We start from the raw sequence: 15,634 nt of genomic DNA on the forward strand, positions 1-15,634 counted from the left end.
ACAGCCACGTGCTCACCAGGAGGATTCTGTCCACTTAGAAGAGAGAAGTTGTGGGCAGAAAAGAGATCACTCTGGGGGCTCTGCACTCCACTAGCTTGGTGTCCGTCACTACTTGTCTGCAGGGAAAACATCTGCACTGCTGAGCTGTGAGTTACACAACGTGAGTGTCTTTGATGTGGGCGGCAGGCATCGACTGGTATCTGATACACACCCTAAGAATTCAAAACTGCTTTATTGAGTAGAAAAGAGGGTGTGCTCCCAGGAGAGCACGTCTCCCCACCAAGCTAAGCACTATTAAACCTCCCAGATCGAGACTAGATAACTAAATTCACGGAGAAAGCACTTTAAAATGAGAGAATAGAGACAAAATTAGATCTCAGGCTGTAACCAAAAGCGAAGATTATCCAAAGCTCACACTGGTGGAGGGCTTTTCAGTGTACAAAGCGAGGTGATATAAACAGTTTCACTGGACTCCCAGCCACCCTGCAAAGTAGGTATGACCCTCTTTCGATGATAAGGAAATTAATTTGACGATGACTAAAGTTTTGTGCAGGGTCACGGTGGGGAAGTGAACATTTCAGGCTTCAGGTCTTTTGACTCCACATTCTGTGGTGGGTTTGGAATTATTTACTAAAGCACCCAGAAACGTCCAATAGTTTTTGTAGGGAATGATTTTTAGGGTCTGTGGTGCTACCGCAAAGAACTACGGCCCCGGCTGGCACGGAAGCGGGGCCCGTCTCATGCTGGGACCTCCTTGTACGTGGCGCCGCAGGTATTCAGCTCTGCTTTCTGCAGGGTTTGTGGCTCTGAAGTCCATTTCTGTCTGGCGGACAGATTAAAGCAGGAAGCCGAGCTGTTTCTTCACTGTCAACCAACGGGAGTTTTGTCTTGAGAATTCCAGCTACGTACCCCTTGTGAAAGATCAGATCAAACTCCCTTTCCCTAAAGAAAAGAAAGAAATAGCAAACATTTAATGAAAGGACCCAGTTTCTTCAAAGATGTTTTGATGAAATAGCTAGATTATTCCCCATCCTCACTCCTGAGTCACAGAGAAAATAGCCGCGGCAGATCCACGAAGTTGTGGAGAACGATGGAGATTCTCAGGGCTCTCTCGGGGAAGGGAAAGAACGTGGGTGCAGAGAAGCAGTGACTGAGACAGGCGGGGTCCGGATTTGTGGTGTGTATTCAAGGAAACTAAATCCTAAGGATCCTTCCCCCTATTCACCCTGCTCCTGTGCAGGCTGCAGTCTATGTCCAGAGAAGGAGGTCGGAAGGAAGGCAAGCGTGTCGCTTTTCACCTTTATGTGCCAGTGGCTCCAAACATTCCTGGAACTTGTCTGACCGGCTGTGACGAGGCACGTAAGTAAACAAAGGCTGAGTACATGAAGGAAAACCTGCCTGCCTGTCACCCGGGGAGCCCAGCAGTGTAGGCCACTCACCCATCAGTGCCCATCCTCAGGTAGAGGCAGATGTCCTTCCGAAGAAGTGCAACTCATTAGAATGTGGCAGCAGCGACTTGGGGAGGGGTGAACACGAGATATTCTATCGATGGGGACCCACTATAGTAGTAAGAAGCTAGGTACCTGACCGGCCTGGGGATTAAACCTTTCTGGCAGGAGCATGTATTGGCCTCTCTCCCATGAATGTGGGTCGTGTCCATCACCTGGGCTGTTAGGCCTTGGCAGGTCGGCAGATGTAGCAAGGCTGCACGTGCTCGTAAGACGAAACCACCTTCCCGTCCTTGATCTCCTTGGTGATGGTGCATATTTTAACCAGGATCCGGGGCGGGAGTCCACAGCTCTTGTGTGTCACAGGGAGGGCCGAGGCCGTACACACTGGGGCGGGGCATTGCCTGACTCTGGCCTTGCGGGTTACACACACGGAGGACTCAGATTTGGCAGCACACGGGTTGCAAGGCAGCCTAAGGAGAAAACAGAATGGTGTCTGGGAGGGAGGGAGGGTAGCAATGGCGGTGGAACAGATGTGGGTAGCTAAGCTTCCAACATTTGTCCTTCAGAGCATGTACCTTCATATGATTATTCATTCATTTTGAACGGAAGCTAGCGGAAGAAGATAATCAGACCAATTCATTGGAAAACAGTATTCTACGGTGAGAAGGGTTATGTTATATAAGTTCTCAGTTCGGCCCGGGGCCAGAGTGCTGCGGGCGGAACCCTGCACCCGTGGTTGGACGCGGGGCTGGGCCCCAGCTGGTCCTGAGCTTCGACTTTCATCTGCAGAGTGGACACCACAAGACCCACACTCAGGATCGACAGCAATAAGGGACCAGCTGAGGGACGCACCGTCTGAGTGAGGCAAATGAATCAGATATTTTTTCCTGTGGGGAGTTCTCTGATTACCGTGGGGAGGCAGGAGTTCTTTGTGATCACAAAGGTAAGCCTGCATTTGCTGTATTAGTTTGGACGAGGTGAGTTCCTCTTGGGTTGGTCAGCTTACTATCGTTTTTAAAATATGTACAACTTTCATTTTAAAAAGATGTGAAGCATGCATGTGTATGTGCTGCTCTTGGCATTAAGGATCAGGGGCCAGACAGGGCTGGGGACTTCAGCCTGAGCACAGTGTTCCTCCAGAGGGACCTGGGTCATCCTCTTTGTCCAGGCAAGTAAGATGTTCATCTTCATATGTGTGTGTGTGTGTGTGTGTGTGAGAGAGAGAGAGAGAGAGAGAGAGAGAGAGAGAGAGAGAGAGAGAGAGAGAGAGAGAGAGAGAGAGAGAGAGAGAGAGAGAATCTGTACCATGACTATGTGTGTTCATCTTTGGGGAAATGTTTTTTTCCTCTAGTAGTGTGTAAAACTCTAAGAAACTAAACAATTACAAAGACTTAACATGTGCTACCCGATGAAGCCACCTAGCTCAGCCCACAGCTCCACGAGGCCAGCGGCATTGAAGCATCTTTCCTGTGCATGTTTCTGTTTGTTTACGTACTTGACATCCCAGCCCTCCAGCAGGCTGCGGTAGGTGGCAATCTCACACTCCAGCTGGGACTTGGTACCCAGCAGAATCTCGTAGTCTTGGTTCTGTCGTTCCAGGGCACTGCGGATCTCTGCCAGCTGAGCCTCCAGGTTATGGATCAGACTCTGGATCTGGGACAGCAGGGCCGTGTAGCTGGCTTCCGTCTCCTCTAAGATGCGTTCTTGGGAATCTCTCTGCCATGCAAAGAAAGGTGAGTTAATGAGGACTCCTTTAAGTCCAAGTTCTTGCTGAAGTCCTTTTGAACAGTGGTTTCTTTGTGACAGTATGAATGGCTCTCCAGCCCTTTTATTATGTCCTACGCAAATAAATCCAAGAATAAAATCATCAGTTACGCTAAAGCTTGCTTTCCTTTATCCCCTCTCTGTTTGCGCTCTGTTCTTCCTGACCACCTGCTAACCGCTCACCACATCCTCCTACTGACTTGAGAAATGAAAGTTTTGAACTCATATACATCCAAGTGTTAAAACGCGTCATCATGCCACCTCAGTCAGTGAGTGTTTGTACCTTAAAACAAGAGTGAGCAATGTCTAACCATAAACATTTCCTTCACTGGGTCAGTTCCTTTGTATGCAAAATATTAGAGTTGAAATTTTGATGAGTAGCATTCTTTCCTGTTCCATCACTGTAAATGTATGGCTAATAAGGACATTTTAGGTTGTAATAACCTGGTATTTGCATGATTATTCCAATTTTTATAGATGAGAAAGCTGACGTTCACAAGGTTAAATGAATTGCCCGGTCACATGAGTATCTGGTGACAACACCGGCTTGGGGGCAAGGTCTTCCTAGTGCACTTCACCGCAGGGCTTTTAAGTAATTTCCTACTGCAGAGAAGCAGTAGAATGAGACAGAAGCGCTACTGCTGTCGGAGTCTGAATTCTGGCTCTGACTCTTGTTTCTTTTGTGGTGTTGGATACTTCACGGTTACTTCCAGGGGTAGTAACTCAGGGTCTTTCTTCCTGTATAACACAGGTGGGATGACACTTATCTTGGATTTGTCTTGGGAAAATCACCTTACCTCTTAGGACTTCATCAGAGGTCATGGTTGATAATTATGCAACCTCCCTCATAAGACTGTTTTATAATTCCACTACGACATCTTATAAAAATGCTTTGTGTATAATACAGTGCTCTCCTAGTGTTTCCCAAAGTGTAATCTATGGATCATGATTACTGTGAGATGCTCTTAAAAAAGAAGAGGGTCCACAGTCAAATAAGTTTTGGAATGCTGGGTACCATTTGGCCTCTTCTGGCAGATTCATGGTGTGTGTCAGCTTATCAGTGGGGTCCAGCAAGCCACCCGGTTTAACCTTAGTTTAACCCAGCATTCCTCGGACTTATTTGACTCTGAAGTCTTTTCTCAGCGGTAGACTCTTTAAGAGATGGAAGATCTGTGGTTCTAAGGCGTACAGTTTGGGAAACATCACAAGACACACGTGTCGGGGGCTGTTGCCACCACTGCTGTCTTGGGCTCGGTCAGCCTGCTCGGTACCATTCGGTGCTGGGCCTGCCGTTCCATCTCCAGCGCGTTCACGGTGCGTCTCAGCTCTATGAGCTCCGCCTGGCAGCTCTGCTGCTGCTGAGAGCTGGTTACCACCTGCTGGTTCAGCTCCTCCATCTGAAACGCAAGGGTCACTGGAGTCACGGCAGGAAAACACGGCTGACCAAAGAGCCCCTGGGAAGGTGTCGGTGTAATGTGTTTGACCTTTCTATTCTCCCCACCTGTGTGTTGAACCATTGTTCCATGTCCTTACGGTTTGTCTCCATGATGGACTCATACTGACACCTCATTTTGTGTAGAATCTGGTTTAAGTCCGCAGAAGGGGCAGCGGTCACTTCAATGTTGAGTCTGTCCCCAAGCTGGCACTGTAGCGAGCTGACTTCCTACAGAAAGGAAAGGAAGGTGAAGTTACCGGGTGAACAGGCCACCCCTGTGCTCTCATTGCAGCCTAACAGCAACAGTTTAGCTTAACTGTGTCTCAGACACAGCTCACATAAAGGGATACTGGTTCGGAGGTGTTGTTGAGATGCCACAGATAATTGGAGGCTGTCTCAGCTACGATTGTGGATTCAAATATGTGGCAAAATAAAGAATTAACGAATGAGACAAAAGTTCCAAAAACTTTAGGTCATTTTTAGGGATGGGTAATGGAGGACCCAGTACGGAGGAGGAAGGGGGAATTTATAATGGGAGACCATAGTCTCTATGATGCCAATACGGGCTTGTGCCAATCCTGATTTGACCAACAGGCCCGTGTGGAAATCTGCATTCAGGGGTGTCTAACACCGATGGGAAATTTGCGAGGACAGGAAAAGTGGGACAATGGAGGCTTTTGGGTCCATGTGGCTTTGAAATACATTGAACCTGTGGTTCAGGTAGCAGCAGGAGTAGCGTGAGGGCCCAAACCCGGAGTGGTATCTACAGCACATGCCTTTGGTCAAGCACAGTTCAGAGGCAACGATGCTGCTCTGAGAGGCTGAGTTGGGGCGATGTTCTCGGTCTTTCTCTCACCTCCTCGTGGCTGGTTTTCAGGCAGAGCAACTCCTCCTTCAGAGACTGGACTCGAACCTCCAGGTCAGCCTTGCCCAGAGCCAGGGCATCCAGGATCTGCCGTAGGGCGTTGGCATCGGCTTCCACGAGCTGCCGCAGGGACACCTCCGCTTCGCACCTGTAAACGCCAGATGGGAAGGACGTCATGGAGATGGTGCGTGTCCAGCCAAGCAGAACTTCCATCTACATTTTCTCTGGGTCAGTCATTTACTGTATTTCTACGGAGGGTTTTGTTCTCTTGAGAAGTAAAGCTGGTTGATTAATAGCATGACTTAGTTCTACCTACGTGACCAAGAGCAGTGCCACTTTGCTATACTTGGAGGGAGGAAATTTACGCTCCTACCTCTGCCTCTAGACAGGGCAGTGTGAGAAGAGCCCTGGGCGAGGGGCTCAGGAATCCTGGGTCTACAATTTGGCCTAGTCTTGTGTTAACTGTATGCCTTTGGATAAGCAACTTCCCCACCAAACCACAATTTTCTCACCTTAAATGGGGTAACTCTACCTATTTACTGAACTCTTGTGCAGGTGATTAGATGGGTCTATATGCTAGAACTATGGGTACTGTACACATGTGAGTGCTGTGAATCTTAACCATACATTGAACCTGAAGGTCTCTTGCAGGCTAGTGCAGCATGCCAGGGAGCAGGAGGCATGGCAGATGTGGGGATAATCTTATTGGCAGTGTGGAGGTCAGACTGGGGGTGAATTCTGTCATCCAAGACAGTGACGGGTGGGCTTACTTGGCTCTTAAGTCATCTGCAGTCAGTTTGGTGTTGTCAATTTGTGAGACCAGCCTGGAATTCTCAGCCTTGGTACACAAGATCTAGAATTAAGAAATTGTACACGCAAATGAGACAAACACCAGGATTCCTTTTGAAAAACCTTGTAAGGGGCTTGTGTGTGTTTCAGCTAACAGGGAAGGCTGGGAAGACTTTTCATGGGTCTTCAGAGCAAAGCTCAAGAATTCTGGGAAACTTTACACAACCAGATTTCTTGCTATTTTCTTAAAAGTTCAGCAAAAATTACTTAAATAAAAATGTACACATGTCTTCCTGTCACCAGCCTTGGCCCTCAACTGAATTCAAATTCTATTCTAAATTTATAAATTTATAAATTTAAATTTATAAATTTGTAAATGTAAAATCTATTCTAAATTTATAAATGATGATCTGGTACACTGGAAACTCCATGAAAGTGGGACATTTCTAGTTCACCAACATTTTCCCATATCCTAGAACAATGGTCTGGAACATTGTGGATAGTGCTCAGCAAATATTTACTGAACAAATAAAACTGAATAAATCTAGATGTGTAGCAGTAGCATCTCACTCTGAATGGGACCCTTAGGTCTGGTGTAGAAACAAACTGTTTAAAAATGTGAAGAAGATAAAATGAGCCTAGAAGGAGAAAAATGTGGTAATGGTTGCAGATGGATTAAAAACTAAACTGTCCAGAAATGTATTAAAGCAGAACTTATTTTCTCAGAGTCCAGTTTTCCTATTTTTATTAAAGAAACGGTGGCAACTGGTGGTTAACATGTTTTGATCTTGAGCTATCTAGCTGTGATATGTGGTACGGCACATCTCTAGGAAAGCGAAACACGTAAGGCTGAATGGTACCTCAAGGTGATAATTCACTCAGGAACTTTTCTTATTCTCCCAAAAAATTTCAGTATAAAAGGAACTAAAAATACTTAAAGTTTAGCAAATAATCTCTGCTCAGAGACCATCAGTTCACAACTGGATTAAATGGATTGCTGGGGGTCTTACCTTCTGCTGGAGCTCCTCAATGACGGTGTAGTAGGACAGGTAATCAGGACACAGGGCAGGGTGCTCTTTGTTACACTCCTCCTGGATTCTGCGTTCCAGGGCTGCGTTCTCTCCTTCTAGCTCTCGCACTTTTTCCAGGTAGTTAGCAAGGCGGTCGTTCAAGAGCTGCATGGTCTCCTTCTCGTGACTGTTGATTCCTTCCCAGTACCAGGCACAGTCATCCAGACAGGGGTGGCCGTTGAAGCTGCTTATCAGGTAGATGGGGGTGCAGCAAAGGCAGAGAGCAGACTGGCAGCCCTGGCCCTGGAGGGTTCTCAGGAGCTGGTGAGTCGGCTGGCAGCTGTTGGCTTCAGGGCCATCACGATGGCGGCTGTTGTTAGAAGAGGTGGTTCTAAAATTTGTAATCCCAGAGCAGTTGTGGGGTGGGGTCGCAGGAGAACTAGTCGCTGTACAGCCCTGAGCATCCATTGTGTGTTCTCAGCTCAGTTTATTTCCGAGTCTGTGGTCACCAGCTCCAGAACCCTCAACGGAGTTCAAATTCCAAGCCTGTTGGCTTCTCCCCCTTTGAAGTGCTTATATAGCTTCTGTTCTAGGTGGTGTCACCACAGTGAGATGTTTTCCTTTCTAATGTTTATATCAAATCCCATAGGAACATCTCATTATCTGCTTTTTACTTGTCTGGGAAGAGTTACTTGTCTCATAAAAATGTGCATTTAGCCGGTTACTAAGTTATTACCCATCCCGATCACCACTTGTCATTGGACCCAGAGCTTCACATCACATCTTCAAAAGGCTCTGTCATCACGGACCTGACAGCATCCATTATTAAGCAGGTGTGAGCCTACAAGTTCATTAAATCCCAGTTGACCTCTCTTCCCTGCATCTAACTTGACTAGGCGCTGGTCCGTCTGTCTTTTCCTTCCTTCTCTAGAAAGGGGAAACTACTAAATCCAATAATTATTGGTTAACTTAGAAATCAGTTTTGTTTTGTACTACTCAACTGATTTCCCCCATTTTTATTGCTCAGGTCTGGCGAGTATGGGTTACGATGTGTTAGAGCATTTTCAGTGCTCGGTGTCTGGTGGTGGTTTTACATTAGTTTATCATTTGCCACAGTGTTAATCTGTTGAAAGATATGTGTGTTCTTTCTGAAGAAAATACTTAGCATTTCAGCATTTTCTTCAAGAAGCTACTTGATTCTGATCCTTTATCCTATATTTCACTTCTAAAGTGAAATATTTTCCTGTCTTCCTAGCTTCTGTCAGCGTCTGCTCTGGCTTGGGTAAGTTCTCACAAAGCCTGTGTGTTAAAGGCTTGGTCACCACCCTGTTGCCCTACTGAAGGATGATGGGACTTTAAAGAGGTGGGGCTTGTGGGGAGGAAGTGAGGTCATAAGGGGCGTGTCCTCCAAGGGGATCTTAGGACTGCAGCTCCTTCCTTTCTCTCTCTGCCTTCTGGCTGCTATGAGGTGAGTGGATTCCTGTGTCACACAAGCCCACCATGATGCTCTGCCTCACCACAGGCTCCGAAGCAATAGACTCCACTAACCATGGGCTGGAACCTCTGAAACCATGAACCAAATAAACATTTCCTCCTCAGGTATGTTTTTCTACAGCAACAGAAAGCTGACTAACACACCAGCCTTGGCTTGTGGCTTCCTTCTTCTTCAACACCAGCAAGGCCTGTGGAGTCTTCCTCACATCACCTCCCTTTGACACAGACAGCCTCCGCCTCCCCCTTCCATTTTTAAGGATCTCAGTGTTTACACTGGGTTACCCTGATAGTCTGAAATGGTCTTCCTGTTTAAGATTGGCTGATCAGCAACTTTACTTCCCCTTTGTCATGTAGCTTAAAATATTCATAGTTTCTGGGATTAGGACATGGGCATTTTTCAGAGTATTGGGCATTATTTGTACACTATATCAATGGAAGGAAAAATCTCTTAATTTACAATATCACCAACAAATGTAAAATGTGCAGGAATAAATTTAGTTATATGGACACAAGATTTATATGAATAAACTGTTAAAACATACCAAAGGACAGAAAACTAGAATAAATGGAATGATATCATGATTTTAGATGGAAATATAATGCTCACCACTACAAAAATGTCAACTGTCTCTATATTAATTCAATTTAGAGTCCAAAACTGTATTAAGATCTTCCCAAGATAGGTATTTTTTTTTTCAATTAGACAAGATAATTCTTGATTTTTTTTAGTTACAAAATTTAATTATAAGAATCAAAGAGTGGTTATTGGTGGATCCAATCCACACTGACAGCTCTGAGGTATGCAGATGCTAGCTTTTAAACAAAGGTAATAAATATTGATTATATTCCCAGAACAATGTTTGGGATCTGCATAAAACTCGATTCTAGACATAGTTTGCTACACCAAGCTAAGAGAGCAACAGTGAAATCACCAATAATTAAACCAAAGATGTAATTTCCAAATCATTTTTAGTGAGACAATAAGTCTGTTCTAACTTTTGAAACATGGAAAGCCAGATAAAACTCAAAGAAATCTGTTTTTCTGCCTGAGATCAAAGTAAGTTTGCTGTTTTCTGTTGTTTCATAATTCTTAGAAATGAGGTAAATCTGAATTCGTGTATTTTGTCAACTTTTCAAAAAAAAATTTAAGCCTTGCTTTTATTTACATTTTTTCTTCAAACACGAGTGAGCAGCTTATATGTAAAGGGATCATGAAACTACTACTAATATGAAAATAAAAAGCCACACATCTGTACAAAGTGTCCCTGCATGTGTAATATGAACTGGGATCACAGAATCTATGTACATGCATGAATTTCTAGAATTCAAAATGCTCTGAACTCAAGGCTGGCCTTGAACTTGTGGCGATCCTCCTACCTCAAGCTCCCAATGGCTGAGATTACAGGTGTGCACCACCGTGTCCAGCTAAGCTTACAAGAAAAAAAAAAAAACTCACTTTATTCTACTCTTTGAGGCAGGGGTTGCAAAATGGTGATGTGACAGATAAAGATACTGTGTGTAAAAGTGCCAAAACCAAGCACTAACCTTAATTGGCAAAAACAGCAATTTAAATAAAAGACTAGACTAAGCATGACTAGGACTTTATTGTGGTTCTGCAACGTTTTGTTTTGTGGCCTGTGTATTCTTACTGAGGTAACAGCCTCTTCTCTCTTGTCCTTCACCTACTGCAAACCAAAGCCAGCAAACAAAAACAAAAAATACCCCCATGGCTGCCTGCTTTACGGCTATCTTTGGCAATGCTTCCAAATTGTGAAAGCAAAGGAGCCCGCTGAGGTGAAGCAGATGATATTTCTCCTTTCCCACTGGATGTGACGTATGAAAACCAACCTAAGGATATGAACAGAAAAAGGAACTAGTGACAGTTGAGCATATTCTACCCTCAAGAGAAAGAGAAAATAAAGTAGGAAGGCTGTTACTCCACTGGCCCTGCTTCTACATCACCTGCCAATTAGCACAAAACTTCAGATTAGATCAAAATTTCCAACTCTGAAAAGGTAATGGCGTAGGAGGAGCAGATAGAGGAGTGAATACATGGTGAGGAAGTACAGCAGCAGCTATAGCTGTCAGTGAGTTTGTTTGCCTTGGTATTGGCAATATCAATACCATCTTCGCTGCCCTTTTGTGAGTAAGTCTATGTGTCGAGCTTCAGTTTCATTGCCCATGTCCATGGCCGTGTTCTTTAGGGTTCCCAGGGTACTCCCCACTTCAGGCTCTCCTCCATCTCCTCCTCTCTGGCGTCACGGGTTATACGTTTAATGTATCCGCCGCTGGAGGCTCCATTGGCTGGCTGCTGAGGCTGCCCGTTTGTGACTCCAGCTGGCTGCTTGGATACCACATTTCTAGGTGAGTTGCCTCCACCACCTCCCTACTTGCCTTATAGGCCTTGCCAGACTCAAAGTTCTTCGTCTCATTACGTGGACAGACACAAAGGCCACAGCCCTTGTTGAGTTCTGTTAGTCTTCTCTGTCTCTCTCGTGTCTTTGTTTATCTGGCCCATGCCTCTTTCTATGTGGTTTAGTTGCACCCCTTGTTCATCCAGCAAGTTGATGGTCTTGATTCCTGCATCCTGAGACCGAATGGCTAAATCCAGAGCTTTCCTTGTACTCTCCAGAGACTCATAAGTAAGCTGGTTAGCCCTCAGCTGAACGTCTTCGGGTGACAGACGATCCATGATGAATCAAAATTCTACCAGGCACAGTGGTGGAAATGTGGATATTCGAGAGGTTCCAGCCACTCCTCTCTGGCTGCTGCTGCTCGGACACTCGAGACCAGACCAGGCACCATGCCTTTATCTCTTCATTTTTTTTCTTTAGAAAAACAAAAGAGACTATCCAGGAAAATTCTGAGAAAAGTAGTCCTTCCAAGATATTAAAACACATTTTAAAATGTAATTAAAATATGGTATTGATGCATGAATAGTGAGACAGATCAATGGAATGGAATGGAATAGAGTAGAGTAGAATAGAATAGAATAGAATAGAGATAGAGATAGAGATAGAGATAGAGATAGAGATAAAGATAGAGATAGAGACAGAGATAGAGATAGAATGATCTCAGGAATTTAAAAAATAGTCCCAAACAGATTGAAATTTAATATTTGGTAAACAGAACATTTAAAATGAACAAGGAAAACATAGACCATCAATCCCATGCACTCCTGACAATTTTATACCACTCTTGGGGCCCCAGGAAATATGGAAGCTGTTATGGCTTGTATCTAGATGGTCCCCAAAAGCCTCATGCACACATAGGTGGGGCTTTTTCAGAAGTGGCTGGATCTAGAGTGTGTAACACTGGGATTGATTCATGGTGCAATGCATGTCTAGGCATACACCAAGAGAAGTGAATGTAATACAGCACATACCTCAAAAGATGTGCACAAGAATACATAGCAGCCATATTCTTAATAGAACCTCAATGCAAATAACCTAACTGCTCATAAGCAGGACAACAGGTAGGCAAAGTGTAGCATGTTTATAAAATGGAATAGTACTAAACAACAGTAAGGAATGAACTAGTGGTTTGCATAACATCTCAAGAACTTACTGAGATGAAGTAGACGTAATGGAGCACAATACTATGATTATATGCATATTAACTCCATGAACAGGTGACACTCATCCATGGTGTTGGGTATCAGAATAGTGTGGCCTCTCTGGGAAGGTGAGCTGACCGGAAAAAGGCTAGAGTATTTTTTAAGGCTGATGTTCTAAATCTTTTTCATTCTTTTGAGACAGGGTCTCACTATGTAGCCAAGGCTGGCCTTGAACTTGTGGTGATCCTCCTGCCTCAGCCTTCCCCCGTACTGGGATAACAGGCATGCACCACCACACTTGACTCTATACATCTTCATATTGTATCCTACATCTGACTATGGGTGGTGAGGACTTGGGTGTATACGTTTTTCAAATCTCATGGAGTGACTTATTGTAAATTGCTGCATTTTATTGTATGAAAATTATACCCTAAAGTACAGTTAACATAAAAAAATTTGATACAGCTGGGTGGCTATACGAACTTCACTCCTTTTTCATACAATACTCCAATTTCAAATACATGAAGCATTCAAATGTGAAAAATGAAGATCGTGAACATGCTAAAAGAAAATGTAGAATTCTTTTAAAAATTCAGTGATGTCGTTGTCACAGGCTCAAGGAACCATGCAAAATTGATTTGACTCTGTAAAAGAATAGTATTTTAAATAGGTCATAGTCTTGAAGTTGTTAAAAGAAAAGACTGGAAGGAAATACATAGTAGTACTCACAGTGGAACTGCTTACATTTTGTAGTCATTTTCTTCTGCATTTTTATATGTTTTTTTTTTTTGGTTTTTCTCCGGTACTGGGAACCGAACCCACGACCTTGCGCTTGCCAGGCAGGTGCTTTGCCGCTGAGCTAAATCCCCAGCCCTCTTCTGCATTTTGTTATGTGGTGCACAAATAGAGAAAAGAAACTGGAAACTACGTAGTGTTTGTGTCTCCACACCCTTCTCTTTCTCTTGCTGGTTTTGTCCTTCCCTTGCATCTTGCAGGTAGGGCTGTCCGTCACTGGGATGACCGACTTCTTCATATGTACACCGAGCGGGCTCCCCTCGGACTCCATCAAGGGCACAGTTCACCAGTTAGATTCTTCCATGTCTTCCCTACTCTTTCCAATTGGCCAGTTCTCCATTTCCTGTTGCTCCTGATCTAAAAATTTAACTTTTTGTTAGGTGCTTATGGCCTTCGTCTCCCCACCACCAGCTCACGGGTTGACATTCAGCAGTCTGGCTCCTTGGTGGGCATCCTGCACGGTCTGTCTTGGAGAGCTTTGTAGCCCACCTAGGACAGCGCTATTTCCCTGTGCGGAGCCACTCGGTGCTTCCTTCCAACAGAGTGAGATTTGAATTCTCAATCGCCTGGAGAGGAAGACTGCACAATCTCCATCAGCTGGAGTTACCTAGGATCCCTGGACTCCGGTCTTCTGTGCCCATCCTCACCACACTGTGTCCTCTGTCACTCTGCACATGTTTCCACCGCAGATCTACTCTTGGGGTCCCCTTTGCCTTCCTCCCCTGTGTATTTCAAGGCTGCTCTGGGAGAGCCCCCGAGACTCCCACACATCTGGGACTCACGGGAGGATGAACTTCTGTCCCACTGCAGTCAGGCAGGATGTCACCAAGCCTTGGCTTTCAAGCTCAACACTCTCTCTGCCTCTTCCCTTGCCCTGGGGACTAAGAAGTTGTGTCCCCTATGCCACCGTCACAGTCCTTTCTCTCCTCCTCTTTTGCATATGTCATGTTGGGATTTCTCAGCTATAAGAACTTAAATTCACACTCTTCTGTGGAAAAGCACGTCTTTGAGAGATGCAGAGACGTTCTCCTCCTGGCTTTGTTCTGGACAGAGCCGTCTGGGGAAAGCAGCTGTGCGGGATAGGGGAAGGTGTCTTTGGGACCAGCCTGAGATCAGCAGCAGAGGGCGAGGGAGGGAACACCTGCCCCTGTGGAGCCAGCTGGAGCTCCAGGAATCTCAAATGCCCTTGTATGCTGCAGCGGGACATCCCAGTCAACCACGGACTGCGCAGGTGATGGCGGTCCTGTAAGATTATAAATATCGGAGCAAAATGCTGTTTTCTGGTGACACTGTCACCCTCCTAACCTAGGTGGCTCATTCCTCACTTGTTTGAGGTATTGCTGGTGCGAATCTACTGCACTGCCGGGTGTGTGAATGATACCATTCTGCATGGTATCTAACATTTGGTAATGATAATGAACACCTGTGCTACTGGTTTGTGTGTTTACTCTACTATCCATCTTATCATTACTTTAGCATGTACTCGTGTTCACAGAAGCAGTTTACAGTAACACAGAATGCTGCGTCACACCGGAAGCAGCTTCACGTATCTCAGGCTTATCAAGGTCTAAAATTTCATCAAGAAATACAATTGTCTTTTCAGATGCCTGAGAACCTAGAGGAATGCCCAGCACAGGAGCAGCAATCACACATGTTGTTCTTGTATCCGTGTAGGAAAAGGTGAAATTCCTGCTCTCTGCTGGGAGGCCTTCTCAGTGCTGTTTTGAGATCTGAATCTTTCAGTCCTGAAGTTCCTTCTCTCGGTGTATTGTGTACTCTTGGTTTATCAGCACCATCAATTAGTTTATTAGGTATTGATTAACTATAGAGCACACAGTGATTCAAATTCCTATCAATAATAAACGTGATCTATAATTTTCCAATAACCCGACCTAAAAACAAATGAATTGGTACACAAATATAAATGTACGATGCTACTGCTAAAATGGAAATATACCTAAAGGCCACAGAAGTTTGGACATTTCAGATCACTGTTGGAAGGTGAAAAGGAAAGGACATTTGGCCTGTCCGGGTGGGCTGTGGTCAGAAAGGCCCAAGCCTCCAACCCTAATGCCATTTAGAGCAAAATAGGCACTCAAGAACAGGTCAGATTTGGGAATAACGTTCATCATGAATATAACGTGTAGCCCGATCCTGTGCAAAGGTAGCTATGAAAGTGTGAAGGTAACAGGACCCCTCCCTCCAAAGTGAGCACTCAATACTGGGGACATTTTCCTACTTTCATTCCACTTCGACTTCACCCAGGTTGAAAATACTTGTACAGGCCACCTGGCAGTACAAGATTTCAGAGGTACTGGGAGGTGACCATCGGTATCAGACTTGGATATAATTATTTGGAACTTTTATTGCCCATGCTGAGGAAACTGTTAAACAAAAGCATCTGTTTGCTACAGTACTAAAGCTAAAAGGAAACCCATGGCAGAGACGGAGAACAGGTAGCCTGTGAGCTTTAGC

The 15,634-nt window shown here is 44.9% G+C and overlaps 1 protein-coding gene and 1 pseudogene across 1 annotated transcript; both read right to left on the minus strand.

Annotated features, from left to right (window-relative positions):
* Window positions 1–247: 247 nt before the first annotated feature.
* On the minus strand, window positions 248–8,487 carry Krt39 (keratin 39, type I). Its single transcript, XM_005394378.2, has 8 exons — window positions 7,315–8,487; window positions 6,286–6,368; window positions 5,507–5,663; window positions 4,717–4,878; window positions 4,487–4,612; window positions 2,947–3,167; window positions 1,664–1,921; window positions 248–942 (listed from the first exon to the last, which is right to left on the minus strand). Exons 1-7 carry the CDS (start codon window positions 7,780–7,782, stop codon window positions 1,672–1,674), a joined length of 1,467 nt encoding a protein of 488 aa, XP_005394435.1. The 5' UTR covers window positions 7,783–8,487; the 3' UTR covers window positions 248–942; window positions 1,664–1,671.
* A 2,292-nt stretch (window positions 8,488–10,779) lies between these two features.
* On the minus strand, window positions 10,780–11,733 carry LOC102022663 (annotated as a pseudogene).
* Window positions 11,734–15,634: the final 3,901 nt, after the last annotated feature.

The sequence above is a fragment of the Chinchilla lanigera genome, unplaced genomic scaffold (assembly GCF_000276665.1).
Source record: "Chinchilla lanigera isolate Chin_1 unplaced genomic scaffold, ChiLan1.0 scaffold00050, whole genome shotgun sequence".
NCBI lineage: Eukaryota > Metazoa > Chordata > Mammalia > Rodentia > Chinchillidae > Chinchilla > Chinchilla lanigera.

Coding starts and splice junctions, on each gene's coding strand:
- Krt39 (XM_005394378.2), bottom strand. CDS start 7,782: ATGGATGCTCAGGGCTGTACAGCGACTAGTTCTCCTGCGACCCCACCC. Junction 3,168..4,486: donor GGCAGGCCCAGCACCGAATG/GTACCGAGCAGG, acceptor TTTGCATGGCAG/AGAGATTCCCAAGAACGCAT. Junction 1,922..2,946: donor CTGGAGGGCTGGGATGTCAA/GTACGTAAACAA, acceptor TTTTCTCCTTAG/GCTGCCTTGCAACCCGTGTG.